Here is a 22,809-nt window from a genome sequence, read left to right on the forward strand (position 1 = left end):
CTTTCATTGCTAAAGAGCAAGATGATATTAATCCTATATCAGACTGTGACACCGACCACCACCACCACCACCACCACCACCACACATTGTGTTCTCAGAAATATTTCAATGGACATCGTGTTTTTGATTAACTCTTCTGATGTTATTGTATCTCTACATGAAATGCAGCAATTACAATAACATATATGTAAGATTGTAAAATAAGTGTGAACAATTTAATCTGTCATATGCTGCAGCCAAGGTTGCAGTCCTCCTACCTCGGCCAGCCTCCCATTGTGTCCCGTCATCTGACGTTAGTGGGGTTGTTTGTAAGAGGCTTGTGTCATTGTGGTGGGATACTTGGTCATCACTTCAAGGAAACAAGCTCCAGGCAGTAAAACCGTTCCCAACTGCTTGGACAACCTCCTCCCGACCATCTCGGCGAGAAGAGGTCCTTCTGACCAGGTGGCGGATTGGGCATTGCCGGTTTAGCCACCGCTACCTGCTCTCCGGTGACCCAGCCCCGCAATGCCCTTGTGGTCATGCATTAACAGTGCGCCATGTTTTATTGTCGTGTCCCCGTTTTAGTCAATCTCATGTTGTCCTGTCTCTGCCATCTACTTTACAGGAGATGGGACCTGGATAAACTGAATAAACCAGAGGTTGTACAGAGTTTCAGGGAGAGCATAAGGGAACAATTGACAAGAATGGGGGAAAGAAATACAGTAGAAGAAGAATGGGTAGCTTTGAGGGATGAAGTGGTGAAGGCAGCAGAGGATCAAGTAGGTAAAAAGATGAGGGCTAGTAGAAATCCTTGGGTAACAGAAGAAATATTGAATTTAATTGATGAAAGGAGAAAATATAAAAATGCAGTAAATGAAGCAGGCAAAAAGGAATACAAACGTCTCAAAAATGAGATCAACAGGAAGTGCAAAATAGCTAAGCAGGGATGGCTAGAGGACAAATGTAAGGATGTAGAGGCTTATTTCACCACGGGTAAGATAGATACTGCCTACACAAAAATTAGAGAGACCTTTGAAGAAAAGAGAACCAATTGTATGAATATCAAGAGCTCAGATGGAAACCCAGTTCTAAGCAAAGAAGGGAAAGCAGAAAGGTGGAAGGAGTATATAGAGGGTCTATACAAGGGCAATGTACTTGAGGGCAATATTATGGAAATGGAAGAGGTTGCAGATGAAGATGAAATGGGAGATATGATACTGCGTGAAGAGTTTGACAGAGCACTGAAAGACCTGAGTCGAAACAAGGCCCCGGGAGTAGACAACATTCCATTAGAACTACTGACAGCCTTGGGAGAGCCAGTCCTGACAAAACTCTACCATCTGGTGAGCAAAATATATGAGACAGGCGAAATACCCTCAGACTTCAAGAAGAATATAATTCCAATCCCAAAAAAAGCGGGTGTTGACAGATGTGAAAATTACCGAACTATCAGTTTAATATGTCATAGCTGCAAAATACTAATGCGAATTCTTTACAGACGAATGGAAAAACTGGTAGATGCCGACCTTGGGGAAGATCAGTTTGGATTCTGTAGAAATGTTGGAACACGTGAGGCAATACTGACCCTATGGCTTATCTTAGAAGCTAGATTAAGAAAAGACAAACCTACATATCTAGCATTTGTAGACTTGGAGAAATCTTTTGACAATGTTGACTGGAATACTCTCTTTCAAATTCTGAAGGTGGCAGGGGTAAAATACAGGAAGCGAAATGCTATTTACAATTTGTACATAAACTAGATGGCAGTTCTAACAGTCGAGGGGCATGAAAGGGACCAGTGGTTGGAAAGGGAGTGAGACAGGGTTGTAGCCTCTCCCCAATGTTATTCAATCTGTATATTGAGCAAGCAGTAAAGGAAACAAAAGAAAAATTCAGAGTAGGTATTAAAATCCATGGAGAATAAATAAAAACTTTAAGGTTTGCCGATGACATTGTAATTCTGTCAGAGACAGCAAAGGACTTGGAAGAGCAGTTGAACGGAATGGACAGTGTCTTGAAAGGAGGATATAAGATGAACATCAACAAAAGCAAAACGAGGATAATGGAATGTAGTCGAGTTAACTCGGGTGATGCTGAGTGAATTAGATTAGGAAACGAGACATTTACAGTAGTAAAGGAGTTTTGCTATTTGGGGAGCAAAATAATTGATGATGGTTGAAGTAGAGAAGGTATAAAATGTAGACTGGCAATGGCAAGGATAGTGTTTCTGAAGAAGAGAAATTTGTTAACATCGAGTATAGATTTAAGTGTCAGGAAGTCGTTTCTGAAAGTATTTGTATGGAGTGTGGCCATGTATGGAAGTGAAACATGGATGATAAATAGTTTGGACAAGAAGAGAATAGAAGCTTTTGAAATGTGGTGCTACAGAAGAATGCTGAAGATTAGATGGGTAGATCACATAACTAACGAGGAGGTATTGAATAGAATTGGGGAGAAGAGGAGTTTGTGGCACAACTTGACTAGAAGAAGGGATCGGTTGGTAGGACGTGTTCTGAGGCATCAAGGGATCACCAATTTAGTATTGGAGGACAGTGTGGAGGGTAAAAATCGTAGAGGGAGACCAAGAGATGAATACACTAAGCAAATTCAGAAGGATGTAGGCTGCAGTATGTACTGGGAGATGAAGCAGCTTGCACAGGATAGAGTAGCATGGAGAGCTGCATCAAACCACTCTCAGGACTGAAGACGTCAACAACAACAATACAAATTAGTTAAACAAACCTGTGTGTGTGTGTGTGTGTGTGTGTGTGTGTGTGTGTGTGTGTGTGTGTTTTAATTATTGATTCACAAGCCCAAACAATGTCCTTAACATTCATCATAGTATACTCAGACACATTCCATATAATTAACTACATTACAATTTCTTGTACAATGGCTTTCTACAACACAATGAAGAATTAATATTGATCTCTTTAATACATTGATTTCTAATGCGTCTCATACTTAAATTCAATTAGAAGTCCCAGCAAAAAAGTTTTTCATAATTCAGAGAGTAACCTTCATCCAGTACCCAGAGAATTCCAAGCCATGTTCAAAACATGTTCATACAGAATATGCTTCCATAAAATATGAAAAAAATGAGAGTTTCTTAATGAAGTCACAGTTTCTGTATCCTCAGTTCAAGCATATACCCAGATACATTGGGAATACAGTTTACTCAGATATGGTGACAGCACAAGGCTCCCTGGTAAGTGATGAGTAGTTAAGTGCAGAGTTATCTACTGTCATCATCTGTCACTGTTTGTTCATGTGTACATATACCTAAGTGCTCACTAAGTAGAGAAGTTACCTATATTCCAGATTAGCAATTGTAACTGTTCAGTTCAGTAGGTTAACAACTGTTATTCTTTTCTGGATGCTTAAGTGAATAAATGCAGCTGATTCTTTTTAGGCACCAAGCAGCAGAAGAACACACACATAAAAGACTGTTGTGATTGGCAAGCTTTCAGAGCCAGTGACTCCTTCTTCAGGCAGAATGGTTGAAGGTGAAGGAAGAAGGGTGAAGGAAAAGGACTGGAGAGGTCTAGGAAAAAGGGTAGATTTTGGGAAAGTCACCCAGAACTTCAGGTCAGGGGAGACTTACTGTATGGGATGAGAAGTAAAGACTGATTGTTGGGGACTACATCAGATGAGATTTGAAAACCTGAGAGCTTAAAGTCTTGCATATTACACTGTCTTCTACCTTTAAGCTCTCAGGTTTTCAAATCTCGTCCATGCAGTCCCCAACAATGTCTTTCTTTCTCATCCTGTACAGTAAGTCTCCGTTGACCCGCAGTTCTGGGTGACATTCCCAAAATCTGCCCCTTTTCGTAGACTTCTCCAATCCTTTTCCTTCACCCTTCTTCCTTCCTCTTGAACCCTTCTGTCTAAAGATTGAGCCACTGACTCCAAAAGCTTGCCAATCACACCAGTCTTTTATGTGTGTGTTCTGCTGCCACTTGGTGAGTAGGTTTTTTAATCTGTCCAATTAAATAATTTTATCAATAATTGATTGTTTTCATTGATTATTTTTAGGGTAGCATATGATAACAAGCTACCAAATAGGCACCAAGATTGAAGTTCTGAAAATGCAGCTAGCACAAAACTTTTCACCTTAGCTGTTAGCACAAAACTTTTCACCTTATCTGTTAGCACATCTGTCGAAGTAACTAATGAATTCTGGGTTTTCCATTCAGCACTGGGTCGAAGGGAACCATGGCAAAACCTTGACCATAACCTGATCAACCTCAATTTACTACATGAATTCAACAAAGAAATTGTGTTAAGTAAATTGCTTTTGTATGAATGTGCATTCTCATATTGTGAGAACTAAATGTCAAGGAAACTCATGTAATATTCTAGTGGATACTGATTATAACCAGGAGCTATGGATGGAAAATTTGTGGTATGAGAGTTGGAACAGAAAAACACCACAATGATTTCAATGTACCGTAAAACGATGGAAGTAGATCTTGGCAAAGTGGATCTGGAACATAATTGTAGTAGTCATCCGTGAGTGGATTGGCTGATCGCGGTATGGTCAGGAATGAACACCACCCTCAGGATGGCCATAACCCTCACAGTGCCATGCTAGTAGCGGTGGTGTAGATACATGGAAAACATTCAGAATCACTTCGTAATACCTATCCTTTTTAGAGCTGGAAAGAAACTGTCTAAACATAAATATGGACTTTTACTTAATTATGTTGACCTGAATTTGTTTGTTTTGGAAATGGTATGTTTACAAGTGTGAAGATTTTCTTTCAAAACATGCAAATGTGCTTGTCTTACAGATGTCAAATTCACCAGTCTTATAAGTGAAAGAATGATCAGTCACTGATAGTTCGATGTTGAAATATACCTTTGTCACATTCAATGTTCATAACTACATAAGCTCTCAGTTATTCTGACTGATTATCATGTTGCATTTTATCCAATAATTCAATGTACAGCATTGGTTTGGTGTTTCACACAGATTAAAGGGGCGATATGTTTCTGCTGATACTTAAAAGAGTTCCACAAGTCATCACTAACCATAAGCTAAATATTCATGTTCAATTAAAAATGTTTTTACACACACACACACACACACACACACACACACACACACACAAAACCACTCACTCCCTCACTTCTCTAAATAACAGTTCCATAGTATCATTTTAATCTTTACATAGCTGGAAAAAAATAATTCTGAAGCAAACTACATTCAGCTCATGTTTTATCCTTTCAAGTAACAAAGATGGAATGGTGTGCATAGCACTACACATCAGTCAAGATAAACTGCTCACTTGTACCATCCCATGTTTTTAGACACTAGAGCAAAATCTAGATCTAAGAATCTTAAATTATTCTTGTTATGGAGTAATTAAATCATCAGTTCCTGTAACATTAGGGAACTGTGAGCTATTGGATGAAATTAAACTAACATTTGCTCAGTTTACTGAGCCTACAAATTCTCAAATAAAAGCAAAGAAAATTATTTAATTACTTTAAAAAATGATAATTCCTCTCCTGGAGATTCCTTATCACAAATAAAATTCATGTAACACAGAGTATTAATTTTTACTTAGGAAATCCATTTCAGGGAAAAGCATTCATCAATGACATTACACAACAATAGGAATCTATTTTCTAAGCAGAAGGACAAAATTTGAAAACCTGCACATATTAATACAACTTGTGTAATATAAAAGTATAAATCACTAGTGTGTAGGTTGACACATATCACAGTTATTCCTCATTTCTTGAAACAAAAGTTCACAAAAGGTCTGTGAAGAAATCTCTGTCTTCCAGTCGTGAACTCATGAATAAGATTCATGCAAGTCTTTTTTTTAAGGTCCATTGTAACATCCTCATAATCTCATCATTGACAGGCTTCCATTGGGGCCAGGTAATTGAGTATAAAGTATGGCAGGAAGTCTGGTAAGAAAACACCTCTATATGGTATATGCGGCCTTTAATTATGCCTGGCTGTTCTTCAAAAACTTTAGAATTTTGCACTAGGAAATTTGCCAACTGCTGCCCCTGTGACTTATTAAGCTCAGTGACTTCTGCAACAGGAACATTTCGGGTTTTGGAGTGTTGATCATAGACAAAATGAAGCTGGTTTCATATACGGTATCTTCAGTGACTCTCATCTTGCTTCGTTCATTCATTCAGATTGTAGCTCTGTGAATCCAGAATAAGGTGTGGCCCACTGAAAAGTTGAACTTTGTTTCCTTTTCCTTGAAAGAGCTCAGTCCCAACATCTAGTTTACAATTAATCCATTAAGAACTAGGAACTTGCATGCATCCACTACATTCCCTACTGAAATTCATCATTTTTGTCTGCACTCTTATGCTCCAGGATTTTGTGCCATTAGCTCCAATAACCTTACAATTGCTAATCTGGAATATAGGTAACTTCTTCTGCTCCATTATTTTTTGAAGAAAACTTGGCAAAACCTCATTTACAGAAGCTCTGGCAATACCATGGCCCGGATCATTTATTGTGGTACCATGGGAAAATTCTCGTCACGTTTGTATATATCTGCAGAGAGTTCTTGTTGAAGTCTTCATTATATCTAAAAAAAACTTATGACTAGTAACTATCCACATTTCCAATGCCACCTTCCTGGACTTTGATCTTCACCTCTTGATGGATTCATTCCGTACCTCTGTTCATAACAAGCTAACTAACTATCAACAGCTCCTGCATTTTGGCAACTGCATCCCCTTCCATCTGCAGTAATTTTTATGCTGAAGGTCTCACAGAGGCTTTCCAGAGAGATACTACTCTCCACACTTAGTCCACAAACAGATTTTCCATACCATATCCTCACTTACACCTAATCCTTCCACCACCCCAAGAAGGAGCTGCAAAGGAGTGTCCTCCTCATCACACTGTCTCACCCCCAGGCTGGAGCAACTGAACCATATGCTTCAAGAGAGCTTTGACTTTCAATCACTGTGTCCATAAATGAAGGGCATCCTACATCTCACCCATCCTAAAGTGGTATTCTGCTGCCCACCCATTGTACAAAACATCCTGGTCCATACTTATGCCATTCTCACTCCTACCCCGTTGCCACATGAATCATATCCCTGTGGAAGATCCAGTTGCAAGACCTGCCGAATTTGCCTGCTCAGCGTATTCCAATCTAGTCCTATCACAGGCGTATCTTATCCCATTGGAGGCAGGGACACTTTTGAAAGTAGCCATGTTGTACACTGGCTCTACTGCAAGTTCTTTACAGCATTTTATATGGGCATGGCCACCGCCTACCTATCCACCAGAATGGGTGGACACTGCCACACTTTAACAAAGAACAGAGTTAACAAACCAGTGGCAGGACATACTGCTGAGCACAACATGCTCACGTTCAATGGTTACTTCACAACCTATGGCATCTAGAACCTACCCAGGGCACCAGCTGTGGAGATAGGAGCTATTCTTGCAACTTACCCTTCGCTCCCTCAATCCTCCTGGCCGCAGTCTCTGCTAACTCACTGCATTCATGCACTCAGGCCCTCCACCCAACAGTCTCCCTTTCTTCTGTCCTTTCACCGCCACCCAGTCCACACCTTCAAGTGCTCATCATTGTGCACTGCATGAAATCTTTGGTTCTGGTGCCTCTGTGTCTTAATCGCTAACCTGTACGCTAGCTGCGTCCCTGTGAGCTGTCAGCTACTGCACCTTACCTCCTCCTCCTGCTAGCTGCCTCTTCCTCCCTCTACCCACCCCACCTGACACAATGCCTCACATCGGTCTTATTGCTAAACTGCAATCCTGACATTGTGTGTTCAGCCAGCACATTGTATCTAGCCAGTTTTAATTATTTTTATGTGCATCTGACAGCAACTCCACACTTCTACTATTTGGTGAGTGGTCCCTTAGACTCCAAAATTATTTACATTCTGCCAGAACTTTTTGTTTTATGGGTATAAAATTTGTCAGTTTCTGATTACATGCCATCACATTTCTGCAGTGTAGAGCCATTGGCTGTAGAGGTAGACAGTATTTTGACATTATGTGATTGCGTAAAGGTTGTTGCTTAAGTCATTTTCTGCATTTAAAGGTTTAAATAGAATGTGGTTTTCTTAAGTTTCAGCAATTGTATCTTCTTCTGCTCATCTTCGCAAAGTGAGATACACATTACATTACATCACAGCACAGCACATCATGTCATGTTAATACAGGTAGATGATGAATTAGTAGCTTTATTTTCTTCCATACATGGAAAATAATTTCACTGTTACAAGAGGATGAGGGACCAACAGTCTTGCCACAGTGGAAACTCCAGTTCCCATCAGATCACTGAAGTTAAACTGTCAGGCTTGGTTAGCACTGAGTTGGGTTTCTGTCTGGTCTGTCAAGAGCTTTTGTCAAGCAGGGCACACTCAGTCCTTGTGAGGCCAGTTGAGGAGCTACTTGATTGAGAAGTAGCGTCTCCAGTCATGAAATCTGAGAACGGTCGGGAGAGTGGTGTGTTGACTCCGTTCACCCTGTGTCTCTCCATATCCGCTTCCAGTGATGCCTACCAGCTGAGGATGATACAGCTGTTGGTCAGTACTGTTGGGCCTTCTGAGGTCTGTCTGGATGGGGTTAGCAGGTTAGTTACGAGGATGAGAGTGGTGGGAAGTTCTCTATTGTAAACAGAGATAAAATATAATTACTACAATTTTGTGCAGAAGTCTAAAGATGATTTGCTCACAGTGATAGGAAGTTTTAGTACAAAATGATATATGGCCAGAAATTTTTTTACACCACACTGGTGAGAGAACCTGTGTAGTGCAATGAGTGTAGAACTTATATTAGCATACATTTATGTATCCATTATCAGGCAAATGTAGTTAACAATTAGAGTATAATAAAAAGTAATAATATAGTTCATAATTACTCTTTTTTGTGTAATACACCCGTTACATTAGCTTACTATTTCACTCCGTTATATTGGACAATGAAGTAATCTTTCCTTCAGTGAAAGATGGTTTTAGTTATTTAGAGAAATATTGTGACCTTTTTTTATGTTTAACGATACAAGGCATAACAAGATTTTAAATGTAATTTGCATTGGAGATATGTGAACATATCACAATTGATCATATGTTCTGTAAATAATGTACACTACTGGCCATTAAAATTGCTACACCATGAATATGATGTGCTACAGATGCAAATTTTAACCGACAGGGAGAAGATGCTGTGATATACAAATGATTAACTTTTCAGAGCATTCACACAAGGTTGACGCCGGTGGCGACACCTACAATGTGCTGACATGACGAAAGTTTCCAAGCGATTTCTTATACACAAACAGCAGTTGGCCGGCGTTGCCTGGTGAAACGTTGTTGTGGTGCCTCGTGTAAGGAGGAGAAATGCATACCATCACATTTCCGACTTTGATAAAGATCGGATTGTAGCCTATCGCAATTGCAGTTTATCGTATCGCGGCACTGCTGCTCACGTTGGTCAAGATCCAGTGACTGGTAGCAGAATATGGAATCGGTGGGTTCAGGAGGGTAATACGGAACGCCGTGCTAGATCCCAATGGCCTCGTATCACTATCAGTTGAGATGACAGGCATCTTAACCACATGGCTGTAATGGATTGTGGAGCCATGTCTCGATCCCTGAGTCAATAGATGGGGACGTTTGCAAGACAACAACCATCTGCACGAACAGTTCGACGATGTTTGCAGCAGCATGGACTATCAGCTCGGAGACCATGGCTGCAGTTACCCTTGATACTACATCACAGACAGGAGCGCCTGCGATGGTGTACTCAACGATGAACCTGGGTGCACAAATGGCAAAACGTCATTTTTTCGGATGACTCCAGATTCTGTTTACATCATTGTGATGGTCGCATCCATGTTTGGCAACATCACGATAAACGCACATTGAAATGTATTCGTCATTGCCATACTGGCGTATCACCCGGCGTGATGGTATGGGGTACCATTGTTTAGACGTCTCGGTCACCTCTTGTTCGCATTGACAGCACTTTGAACAGTGGACGTTACATTTCAGATGTGTTACGACCCGTAGCTCTACCATTTATTCGATCCCTGCGAAACCCTACATTTCAGCAGGATAATGCACGGCCGCATGTTTCAGGTCCTGTATGGGCCTTTCTGGATACAGAAAATGTTCGACTGCTGTCCTGGCCAGCACATTCTTCAGATCTCTCAGCAATTGAAAACGTCTGGTCAATGGTGGCCGAGCAACTGGCTCGTCACAATACACCAGTCACTACTCTTGATGAACTGTGGTATTGCGTAGAGGCTGCATGGGCAGCTGTACCTGTACACACCATCCAAGCTCTCTTTGACTCAATGCCCAGGTGTATCAAGGCCGTTATTACGGATAGAGGTGGTTGTGAAAATGTAATCACGTGTCAGTTCTAGTATAATATATTTGTCCAATGAATACCCGTTTATCATCTGCGTTTCTTCTTGGTGTAGCAATTTTAATGACCAGTAGTGTAATAAAATATTTACTTCTTATGCAGATATTAAATAATTGGCCAGGGTTGAATAGGGCTCGTGCACTGAGGGTTCTGTACAAACTTAATTATGTATATAGAAAGTTCATCCATTCTGGCAATTCACTGTCTCAACCATTTTTGCCTGTTATTGACACTGATACTGGCAAGATCCAGGGATTCCATGACTTCGAAAATGTTTTAATTTCAATAATATAAATGTGACATAATGTCATGCAAGAGGCAGGTGACCATTATTATTGTAATCAGTAGTTTTCCATTCAGGTTGACTGCATTGAGGAACGTAAAAGTTAAACACCAGGCAAGAAATGACTTTATTGCTCATATGATGCATTTCGGAATTTATCCATCATTAGATATCCAGAAGTGATTGCTGTACATAGATATGGCATTTCAAGTTCTATGTGAAACAAACATTCATAGACTGTGTTCATGGACATCTGATGATGGACAGATTCCGAAGTGTATCATATCAGCAATAAAGTCATTCCTTGCCTGATGTTTGACTTTCACCATTATGACACAGTCAGCCTGAATGCAGAACTACTGACTGTTTTAATTCAAGTTGGACATCAGACAACAAATGACAAAAGAAATACTTTTTTCATGTGATATAATTACAAATTAAAAATTTTCAGATGTTTTCCTTTACTTATTCTGTGAAAAGGTACTTCTTGCCAAATTTCATCATTGTTGATCAATTTGATGACTGAATTTATGAGTATCAAATTATGTGACATGAATGACTGTACCTTTTGGTTACATTGACTTAAAAGCTTATGTTTATTATACTGTCAAGGAATCATAGACCTTAGCATGTGACATAAATTTCAACTTGATACTGTTCTTGAGAAAAAGGGTGTCTTAACTGACAGATGAACAGTCAAGTCAGTCTGATAACACAACATGCCAGAAAATTTTTTTTTCCGTGTGAAATAATTACAAACTTACAGTTTTTGGACTTTTTTCCTTTGGTTGTACTGTGAAACCTTACTTTTTGCCAAATTTCATGATCCAGGCCAATGGGAAGCACCCTATATGGTTTGATGAGGGAGTTTGTATCTAAATATGTTACCTAAATGGTCATAACTTTTGACAGTACTGACTTAGAAGCCTATATTTATTACACCACCAAGAGCCTATAGACCTTAGTATGTGACATAAATGTCAACTTGATTCATGTACTCATTGCTGAGAAAAAGGGCCTTAACAAGCAGACTAACTGACAAGAGTCAGATAAGAAATTACAAAAAAAAATTGTGTGATATAATTACAAATTTACTGTTTTCAGACTTTTTTCCTTTGGGTGCACTGTGAAATCTTCTGTTTTGTCAAATTTCATGATTATACGCCAACAGGAAGTACCCTAGAAGTTTTGATTATTGGCTTTTGGAGTATTACAATATGTGACATTAATTGCTGAATCTTTTGATTACACTAGTTTAGAAGCTTCAATTTTTTACACTAACAAGGGACTATAGACCAGAGTGTGTGACATAAATTTCAGCTTGATACGTCTACCCATTTGTGAGGAAAAGGTTTGTTAACAGTCGGACAGACAGACTGATGACCTGACAACAAAGCAATCCAATAACGGTTCTTTTATATTGATTGAGGTATGGAACACTAAAAATTAGCTTTAATCTTTACAAGCACTTGTGATGCCTAAAGTTTTGTGCTTTAATTTTGAGTATAGAGAAGCATTGAAAGAACAGTGCACATATGAGAATGCAGGCTTTTTCAGTGAATCTCGATGATAAAATCTTCTCAGGTTGACAGCTGTGTCAATGCATCATTCTCTGGCAACATTTCGGCAAGTTTCTTACTTGCCATTTTCAGGCGAAGTGTCAGGTTCACGTCTCATCCAGGTCTTTATAGCTGCTGGACCACAGGCTTCTCTGCATACATGATGCCAGTTGGACCAATCAAGCACAAATGGAATCGGTGCGGCAGCAGATGGGGGGGAAGGAGGGGGAGCTCGTGGCCAGTGGGTCTTGGTGTCTTGTCTCAGCATCTCATCTCAGTGAAGCCTGTTTATTCCATCAATTGCCACTGTGCTACCTCCACTGGTGCACTCTTTCCTATTGTTGCTAATGTTGTGTCTCACACGGTGCTAAATTGGAAGCCACTATCCCAGTTGACCAGGTTATCACTGACTCACAGCTCCACTGTCTCTTTAATAATAGACTCCTAGAAACCATTCACTCTACACATCATCCTGGTTTGTTCCAACTGAAACATGTGTTCTTCACTAAAGCTGTGCTCCGCTACCACAGATTTTGCCTTTTGTCCAAGGTGAACGCTTCTCATGTGTTCAGGGAAGTGTTGTGTGATGCAACGCTGTGTCTGTCCGATATATTGTTTTCGACATCATATCAAATGCTGTAGAAAGCCGATGTTCTTAGACCCAGGTTGTCCTTCATTGAGCCCAACATATTCCTGATTTTTGCTGGAGGATGGAAGATGGTTTTGGCTTGTTCTTCTCCAGTATCCTGGAAATCTTTGCCGTGAGTGGGTCCACGTACAAGAGGAACGCCAGGCCCTTATTGCCCTCTTCTTCCTTCCTGAAGGTCCTCCTTCTTCTTCTTGGCCAACTTGAGAGCACATGTAATCTGTGTTTCAGTGTAGCCATTTTTCTGCAAGGTTTTGTTCAGGTGCTGCATATCAGTAGATAAACTGTCCTTGTTGCAAATGTCATGATCTCTGCGGGCAAGTGTAGTGAACACAGATTTCTGTTGTGCTGGGCAGTGGCAGCTGTTGGTGTTGAGGTACAGGACTGTGTGTGTTTTCTTTCGGTATTCGAGTGTCACAGTATTCCATATGTTTCTTTCTTTATTATGACATAGAGGAAGGGCAAGCACCCATTTTCTTCTAATTCCATTGTGAACTTGGTGTTCTCATTTATGGTGTTCAGATGGTAGAGAATTTTTTTTAGAGTGTCCTCACCGTGTGGCTAGAACGTGAAAGTATTGTCCATGCACTGATAAAAGACCTTGGGTTTAAGGCGTGCTGTTTCCAAGACGATATCCACGAAGTGTGCCGTGTACAGGTTAACGATGGTACCAGTGGGCTTCCCATAGCAACTCCATCCACCTGTTCATAAAACTTACCCCCACACTGGGAATACATGGTTGTGAGCACATGCTGGAATAATTCCACTGTGTCTTCATCGAAATGGCTCTCAAGTAGTTTCAGGGAGACCTCTAGCGGCACCCTCTTTCATAACACGAAAGGGCGTGTGGCGTACTTTGTACACGTAGAAAGGATACCTGTCTTTATGTTACCAAGGTAAACGTCTGAGCAAAATCACAGTTTAATCTTAGTTTAATTAAAGAATGATAAACTTACATTATACGAGCTAAATCACTGTTTAATTAAAATATAATAAAGTGATTCTTCATTATATTGCTCAGTTTCCATGTACGAGAGTTACCCCGCAGTAGTGACCCATCTAATGCATTAAACAGAGCATTTGCTTCAGACCCCACCCAACTGTTTATTTGCTTACTAATTATCTCGTAGACAACAGTCTCATTGTGGGATTGTGCTGCTACCTTCTAATCTGAGTCATTTTCTAGCACAGATCACAAATTTTTTCTCAGCTAGTTCGGTGTTTATTTTATATTACTGCTGATTGTTTGGATGTATGACAACACAACTAACCACTATGTTAGCTCAAGAAATAATGAATTAATAGGTAGTTGCTCACAATGATGAAATAACAAGGAACAGTACAAGGCAATGTAATTTGCGGTTGATGCTCTGTATATATAGGTGTGCCTGTATCAGGTTTAATTAGAACAGTTTGTGGCTAATTTTAGTTTGTGAAGTCAGAAGAAAAATGCAGTTTTTAATGGAATATATGGATGGAATTCAAATGTCTGTCTGAGATAAAATAATTGCACCACTGACTTCCATTCTTGATAATTAGCTGAAAATTGAACTTTTTTAAAAATAATGTTGAGACTGAATTACTCATGGCCTGGTTACATTTGTGGTTTCCTTTTACTAGGCAATATTACTGAAGCTGAAGTTGTGGGGCAGTCAGCCCTTTCGCATCTTCCAAATGAGCCGTCTTTGCATTTTAGTCTGGCAAATACTCTGGGCAAGTCTGGCAAATATGAGGAAGCTGAAAAACATTTCCAGCTGGCAATTCACTTTGATTCAAATAATGCTTTATATTACTCAAATTTAGGTAAGTGTTAATGTCTTCCCTTATTATATAATCATTGCTACAGTTTTCACACTTGTTCCATCTGTTATTATTAAATTATTACATGGACTTGCCCTCATTCATTAACTCCATCAGTTTTTCTAGTTCAGTTTTACAGTTTAGAAATGAGCAACAGCAAGGTGAAACTTATAAAGATGTAAAAAGTCTCTTAAAGACTAGAAAAAATATAGTAAGTGAGAAATTCCCTACCTCTGGTGTGTTCAACAAACATTGTGTTCTGCTTATAGTTTCAAAAAGAGTTCATTCTTATACATTTTGCCAGATTTATTAAAGTGATTGTAAGGTAATTATAAGTTAAAGAATGATGTTACAAATTCCATATGACACTGCATTAAAAAAGATGTCTTTTATCTCATCATAAAACTGAGAATGACTCACTTTTGTAAATGACAAAAAATGATTTTATAATTTTGAGAATCTTTTTAGAAACAAAATTGTTAAACATAAAATAGAGAATCATCTGTGTTAATATAACTCTCACTTTTAAGTTGGCAGTGTTGATTGACATGTAGAAGATTTTTCAATTGTACACCCAGAAGAGCCAAGTAAAATTTGGTGAAATAGTAGAACTATATTTTTTTTAAATTTCTTTTATCAGTTTTCAGGACTTGTATCATCATCATGGGATCTGTAGATTATTATGCTGTAGCTCTGCTGATTAAATTTTTTAAATTTTCTATTCAAGCTTGACATGTGTCAACTGATTATTAATCCATTTTTTTTATCACTGCTGCATTACTTTTCATCTGTATATTCATAGCACTATAATTCTGCCAGAGACAGCAAAGGACTTGGAAGAGCAGCTGAACAGAATGGATAGGGTCTTGAAAGGTTATAAGGTGAACAAAAGTAAAAAAGAAGGGGGTGGGGGTTAATGAAATGTAGTCAAATTAAATCGGGCATTGCTGGGGATTTAGATTAGCAAATGAGACACTAAAAGTAGTAGATGAGTTTTGCTATTTAGGCAACAAAATAACTGATGGTGGCCAAAGCAGAAAAGATGTAAACCACAGATTGGCTGTAGCAAGGAAAGCATTTCTGAAAAACAGGAATTTGTTAACATCTAATATAAATGTAAACGTTAGGAAGCATTTTCTGGAAGTATTTATTTGGAGTGTAGCATTGTACAGAAGTGAAATGTGGATGGTAAGCAGTTTACACCAAAACAAAATAGAAGCCTTTGAAATATGTTGCTACTGAAGAATTCTGAAGATTAGATGGGTGGTTAGTGTAATAAAGGAGGTACTGAATAGAATCTGAGAAAAAAGAAATTTGTGGGACAACATAACTAAAAGCAAGGATTGATTGATAAGACATGTAATAAGGTATCAAGGACTCATCAGTATGGTAATGGTTGGAGGTGTGGGGGGTAAAAATTGTGGTAGGAGGAGCACAATAATCAAGTTCAAATGGATGTAGGTTGCAGTGGTAATTTGGAGATGAAGAGGCTTGCGCAGAATAGGTCAGTATGGAGAGTTGCATCAAACTAATATTTGGACTGAAGACCACAGTGATAACAACAACAACAGTGTAGCGTGGCAGTGGTAGGAGAGGGAACGAAATATTTTTGCTCACAAACTTTTAAATGTAGCTTTGTAGATAGCTACATTTGACAGTTATGTTTAATATATTTTCATGTTATTTGATGCTAATTTATTCCATTATGTGATACTTGAATGTACTCCATGAATTCATTTTCATTTTGTATTCACATACATATTTCTCCTCAGGAGTTTTATACCATCGCTGGAAGAAGTACCCAAAGGCAGAAACATTGTATAAAATAGCGCTGGCCATAGACCCTACAATGCAAAGTACAATAGATAATCTGAATGTGGTCCGTACATTTCGTTCAAAACAAGATTATTCACTTGCTAAACAGACAAAAAAGGGAAAGAAAGAGGTAAATACGTGTAATGCTTGACAATGTCATTTTTTTAATATCAAGAAAAGACTGGATTAATTAATTATGTTCTCATTGTAACTGAATCATGTGTGGAATCAGAAAAGTGATTATTCCTGGAGTCCTCACACTTTGTTATAACAATGAAACATATCTGTTGTCACTGCCCTTGTAGATGTTTCATACAGTAACCAAATGTGATAATACAAGATTGTCAGTGATGTATTAGTCTTTTTTATCTGTTTTTATAAATAGTTACAGCTGTGGCTTGCTTTGTTGTGCTGTGGATTCAAATCTTCCTGGAGAACAAGTGATTGGTTACTAGAAATAAAGGCTGGAATTGTGTTAACCAGTTGTAATGTATTTCCCCTTCCATTCATCCTAATATTGTATGTTTTAACACTCACTCAGAGCTAAAACCCAAAAAGTGGCACATAAATTTTGAACAGATCCCACCCAGTTATCTGTCTTGACTTCAGTGATTGTAGTCCCATCAACAATTTTATAATGTATACTATTATTAAAATATAATGAATACTGTCATTAAAGCCAGACATGCACTAGAACTGTTCTAACACTGCCATCTGCTATGTTGGTGATAAAGAATATATACATCACATTTTACAGTTTTTGTATTGTCATAATAGAACTGCAGGAGTTAACAGTCAGTTTTGCTGTGGTAAAATGTAATGTTCTTTATCTATGAACATGAGATTTGGATATTCCATAATATTAATACTGCGAATGGCAACAGTGTTCACATTTTGCTATTAGTCCTATAATGCTCTAACAGTACCAATTTGGAATGTGAACTAGTTTTTTACCTATGAACTAGCAGTCGAAGGTATACACAAATCACTGAGTGTTTGGTGAGAATAATAATAGCAAATGAAAGAAACAGGTAAGTAATCTTTTTGTACCTTATACATGTAATCAATCAACAAAAAACTAAGGAAAATAAAAAAATAACAAGGACAAAAGTTCCATCATAAAAAATAACATGGACAAAAGTTCCATAATAATGACAATAATAATTCCATACTGCAACTAGCTATCATCATCTACTGCATCATACACTTGCCATTTATATGCTTCTATCATTACATCCCCCCCCTCCCCCCTGCCCTCTACACCCCATAAAAAAACAAATACTTGGTGCCACAGCTATGTAGGGGTACTGGAGCTGATACAACAACCTGCTCTGGTGATAAAAACCTGTGGTTGCTGCACCAGAGTGTCTTCTTCCTGTTCTGAGGCTTTCTCTGCCAAGTGACTGTCTCTTCCACTTGCCGCTGTTGGCAAGTTGTTGCCAGTAGGTGTGTTTGCCTGTTCACATCATAATGTTCCATCCATACACTGGTAACATGGGTTCAACCATTCAACTGTTACTGTCTCTTGCTTCCCATTTATGTCTACTGTAAAAATATATCCTTCTTTTTACTATATGAGGAACCACAAAAGGCAGTTGTAGTGGCAGTTGCACAGTGTCATCAGGCAGCCAGACAAAGGGGCATGTTTGTAAGTCCCTTCTGTCTCCATGCCTTATGGATGACACTTCTTATAACTGTCTCATGTGCTCAAATTCTGTTCTCAGCTCTTGCGCAGCTGAGGGTGTCACTGGTGTTACTAGTTTCCCAGGAATTCACAACCATTCACCATAAAGCAATTGTACCAGTGAATTTAGTATATCTTCCTTCACTGCTGCATGCAAGCCTAATACTACGAGTGGTAATGCCTTGGTTCATGACACCTTTTAGTACATAAGTGCTGCCTTTAACATACGGTGAAACCTTTCCTGCACCCCGTTACTTGACAGATGGTAACTGGTTGTATGTAAATGGTTGCAACCACAGATATTCATTACTTCCATGAATAGTTGTGACTCAAAGTGACAAAGTTATCTGTCATGATCAATTGTGGAACTCAGAAATGTGTGAACCAGTCACCAGCTAACAATTTTCCCACAGTTTCTACTGAGACATCTGAACGAGACGTGTAACCAATGGCACCCCATTCCATCACGCCGGGTAATATGCCAGTATGGCGATGATGAATACACGCTTCCTATGTGTGTTCACTGTGATGTCACCAAACACGGATGCGACCATCATGATGCTGTAAACAGAACCTGGATTCATCCGAAAAAATGACGTTTTGCCATTCGTGCACCTAGGTTCGTCATTGAGTACACCATCGCAGGTGCTCCTGTCTGTGATGCAGCGTCAAGGGTAACCACAGCCATGGTCTCTGAGCTGATAGTCCATGCTGCTGCAAACATCGTCGAACTGTTCGTGCAGATGGTTGTTGTCATGCAAACGTCCCCATCTGTTCACTCAGGGATTGAGACATGGCTGCACAATCCATTACAGCCATGTGGATAAGATGCCTGTCATCTCAACTGCTGGTGATATGAGTCCATTGGGATCCAGCACGGCATTCCGTATTACCCACCTGAACCCACCGATTCCATATTCTGCTACCAGTCATTGGATCTCGACCAACGCGAGCAGCAGTGTCACGATACCATAAACTGCAATCGCAATAGGCTACAATCCAACCTTTATCAAAGTGGGAAACATGATGGTACGCACTTCTCCTCCTTACACGAGGCATCACAACAACGTTTCACCAGGCAACACTGGTCAACTGCTGTTTGTGTATGAGAAATCGGTTGGAAACTTTCCTCATGTCAGCACGATGTATGTGTCGCCACCGGCGTCAACCTTGTGTGAATGATCTGAAAAGCTAATCATTTGCATATCACAGTGTCTTCTTCCTGTCAGTTAAATTTTGTGTCCATAGCATGTCATCTTCGTGTTGTAGCAATTTTAATGGCCAGTAGTGTATTTGCTAAGTCCAGAATCTACAGGGTGCTGAATAATGTATGAGCGACTGAACTGCAGGTAAGTGCAGGTAAGATTACAGGTTGAGAAAGTGCGGAGGCTGACTACGCTGCCACCGCGCAGGTAAGTCACAAAGAGGACCTGCCACGCACCCCAGTAAATCTACTACTTAGCATAATAGACAGTTCAAGGGGTCCAGTACGATATAAGATTTTACACAGAGTACACGAAGGAACTTGCCCCCCTTCTTGCAGCGGTGTACCGTAGGTCTCTAGAAGAGCGTAGCGTTCCAAAGGATTGGAAAAGTGCACAGGTCATCCCGTTTTCAAGAAGGGACATCGAACAGATGTGCGGAACTATAAACCCATATCGCTAAAGTCGATCAGTTGTAGAATTTTGGATAACATATTATGTTCGAGTATAATGACTTTTCTGGAAACTAGAAATCTACTCTGTATAATCAGCATGGGTTTCAGAAAAGACGATCATGTGAAACCCAGCTCACGCTATTCGTCCACGAGACTCTGAAGGCCATAGACACGGGTTCCCAGGTAGATGCCGTGTTTCTTTACTTCTGCAAGGCGTTCGATACAGTTCCCAACAGTCGTTTAATGAACAAAGTAAGAGCATATGGACTATCAGACCAATTATGTGATTGGATTGAAGAGTTGCTAGATAACAGAACACAGCATGTCATTCTCAATGGAGAGAAGTCTTCTGAAGTAAGAGTGATTTCAGGTGTGCTGCAGGACCATTGCTATTCACAATATACGTAAATGACCTTGTGGATAACATCGGAAGTTCACTGAAGCTTTTTGCGGATGATGCTGTGGCATATTGAAAGGTTGTAACAGTGGAAAATTGTACTGAAATGCAGGAGGATCTGCAACAAATTGATGCTTGGTGCAGGGAATGGCAATTGAATCTCAATGTAGACAAGTGTAATGTGCTGTGAATACATAGAAAGATAGATCCTTTATCATTTAGCTACAATATAGCTGGTCAGCAACTGGAAGCAGTTAATTCCATAAATTATCTGGGAGTAGCTATTATGAGTGATTTAAAATGGAATGATCATAAAAGTTGATCATCGGTAAAGCAGATGCCAGACTGAGATTCATTGGAAGAACCCTAAGGAAATGCAATCCAGAAACAAAGGAAGTAGGTTACAGTACACTTGTTCGCCCACTGCTTGAGTTCGCTCAAAAGTGTGGTATCCGTACCAGATAGGGTTGATAGAAGAGATAGAGAAGATCCAATGGAGAGCAGCATGCTTCGTTACAGGATCATTTAGTAATCGCAAAAGCGTTATGGAGATGATAGATAAACTCCAGTAGAAGACTTTTCAGGAGAGACGCTCAGTAGCTTGGTATGGGCTTTTGTTGAAGTTTCGAGAACATACCTTCATTGAGGAGTTAAGCAGTATATTGCTCCCTCCTACGAATACCTCGTGAAGAGTCCATGAGGATAAAATCAGAGAGATTAGAGCCCACACAGAGGCATACCAACAATCTTTCTTTCCAATACGAGACTGGAATAGAAGGGAGAACCGATAGAGGTACTCAAGGTACCCTCCGCCACACACCATCAGGTGGCTTGTGGAGTATGAATGTAGATGTAGAAGTTAGGGTTTATCATTCTGCAGAGGATGTTACAAAGTGGTGCATAGGCCTAGGGAAGTGTTACAAAATGGTATGATCGGCCTTGAAACGAGTAGACGGAGATGAATCACCGACTAGTACGAAGTAATTTATGCAAAAGTATAAGCACTATAGTGGGACAGTGCACTGTATGTAATTGCAGCAGCAGCATGGCTCAGTAGTTTGGCTTGTGCGCTTAGTACATGGTGACAATACCGGTTGAAAAGGGTTGCGTAGTAGCCTTGAACAGGGCACACTTTGCATAAGCGGGCGCCTGCAGTCTGTTAAGCTTTGCTGGTCGTGATGAACAGCCGCGCAAAGAGGAATGGCGCCAGCGCATGGTGGAAGCAGAAGACCAGTGGACAACAGACTACGTGAGGGTGAAACCGGTGCAGAAGCTCTGCACAAAGAGGACGACGGGGCATGCAGCAAACAGGCAGTACGTCGGAAAAATTGTCGAAAGCTAAGAAACCAAAAGCTATACCAACTGTTGAACAGCGTGTTAACTTTAGAAAAGAGAATGGCTGCACAGGATAAAAGTAGCATAGCAAGGAAAGCCAAAGGTGATACTGAGGAGGTTGTTAAAATGAGGGAATTAGACAGTGCAGAGGTTTAGCCCCGATGTGCATTCAACAAGAATTTTATTGGCGGTTGATAGCAAAGTAGAGACCAAACAGAGAAAAGAGGTGCCACTATTAACTTGAGTGATTCAATCTCTGAAGGGGTTGAGGCTACTCAAGGCAGGTCAGAATCAGTAGTAGACCAGATGATTTCGGCAGTACCAGGGGAAGAGAAAAATGTCTTCTTGCTGTCACTTCTTGCAACATTGACACAATTTCAGGAAGAAATCAGTAAACATATTAAGCAAGGTAATGAACAATTAAACTCCAGTATTGCATTGGAAGGGTTGAATTTGCATAAGGAGGTGAAGAAATACATCGCTGAGCAGTTCACCTGGTGTAAATTGCAATTGGAGCAGCAAGTAGTATCTAAAGTGGGTACTGAGCTGGACCAAATGAAGAAGGAATGTGCTAAAGGGCACAAAGAGGGTTAGATCAAGTAATCAAAACATTGGCTGAGCATGCTGCTGCATATCAAAACTTCACAACTGAGTTGGGAGTTAAACAGAGGGATTTTAAAACGAAAATGAATATGGAAGTGGGTAATATAAGTGGTAAGATAAGATCTCAATAAGATACTAGTTTTAAGTTGCATGTTAAGGATATGATTCAGGCATTGGCAGCTAGTCGAGCAACATGTGACTCATTTGGGAAACGTCAAGAGATACATAATCAGCAGATGGATGCTCGAATAATGCAAAATGAGCAAGCAATTGCTAAACTGGACACAAGGGCAGGCCAGGTTTCGTCGAGCAATTCAGCAGAAGCAGCTTGTATTTAGTGTCATAAGTTTAGTGCCTTTGAGCCACAAGAACCATTAATCCTAAAGTATTCCTTAAGGAATTCGATGGGGTAATGCCAGAGTACTGGACAGAATGAGAGCAAATTTCGTATGTAGTGGGTCACTTACAGGGTGATGCCTTTCAGTGGGCTGATGAGGTAGCTCTGGACTGCAAAGATCTCACAGATTTTAAGAAAAGGTTTTTAGAAGAATATTGGTCTGGAGAAATTCAGCAACAATTGTTAGTGGATTTTTGGGGAGGCAGGATGTACCAAGCAGAGTGTGGTACTATGAAACAGTTTTGTGATTGCCGGTGG

The 22,809-nt window shown here is 39.8% G+C and overlaps 1 protein-coding gene across 1 annotated transcript in view; it reads left to right on the plus strand.

Moving 5' to 3' along the window:
* Positions 1-16,957, plus strand: part of LOC126163056 (protein O-mannosyl-transferase TMTC4-like) — a 137,452-nt gene extending 120,495 nt beyond the window's left edge. The window contains exons 12-13 of the mRNA XM_049919955.1: positions 14,484-14,666; positions 16,436-16,957. Of these exons, the coding sequence (XP_049775912.1) occupies positions 14,484-14,666; positions 16,436-16,629 (377 nt within the window). The 3' untranslated portion in view covers positions 16,630-16,957. The remainder of the gene's footprint in view (positions 1-14,483; positions 14,667-16,435) is intronic.
* The last annotated feature ends 5,852 nt before the right edge of the window (positions 16,958-22,809 follow it).

Source organism: Schistocerca cancellata, chromosome 2 (genome assembly GCF_023864275.1).
Source record: "Schistocerca cancellata isolate TAMUIC-IGC-003103 chromosome 2, iqSchCanc2.1, whole genome shotgun sequence".
Lineage (NCBI taxonomy): Eukaryota > Metazoa > Arthropoda > Insecta > Orthoptera > Acrididae > Schistocerca > Schistocerca cancellata.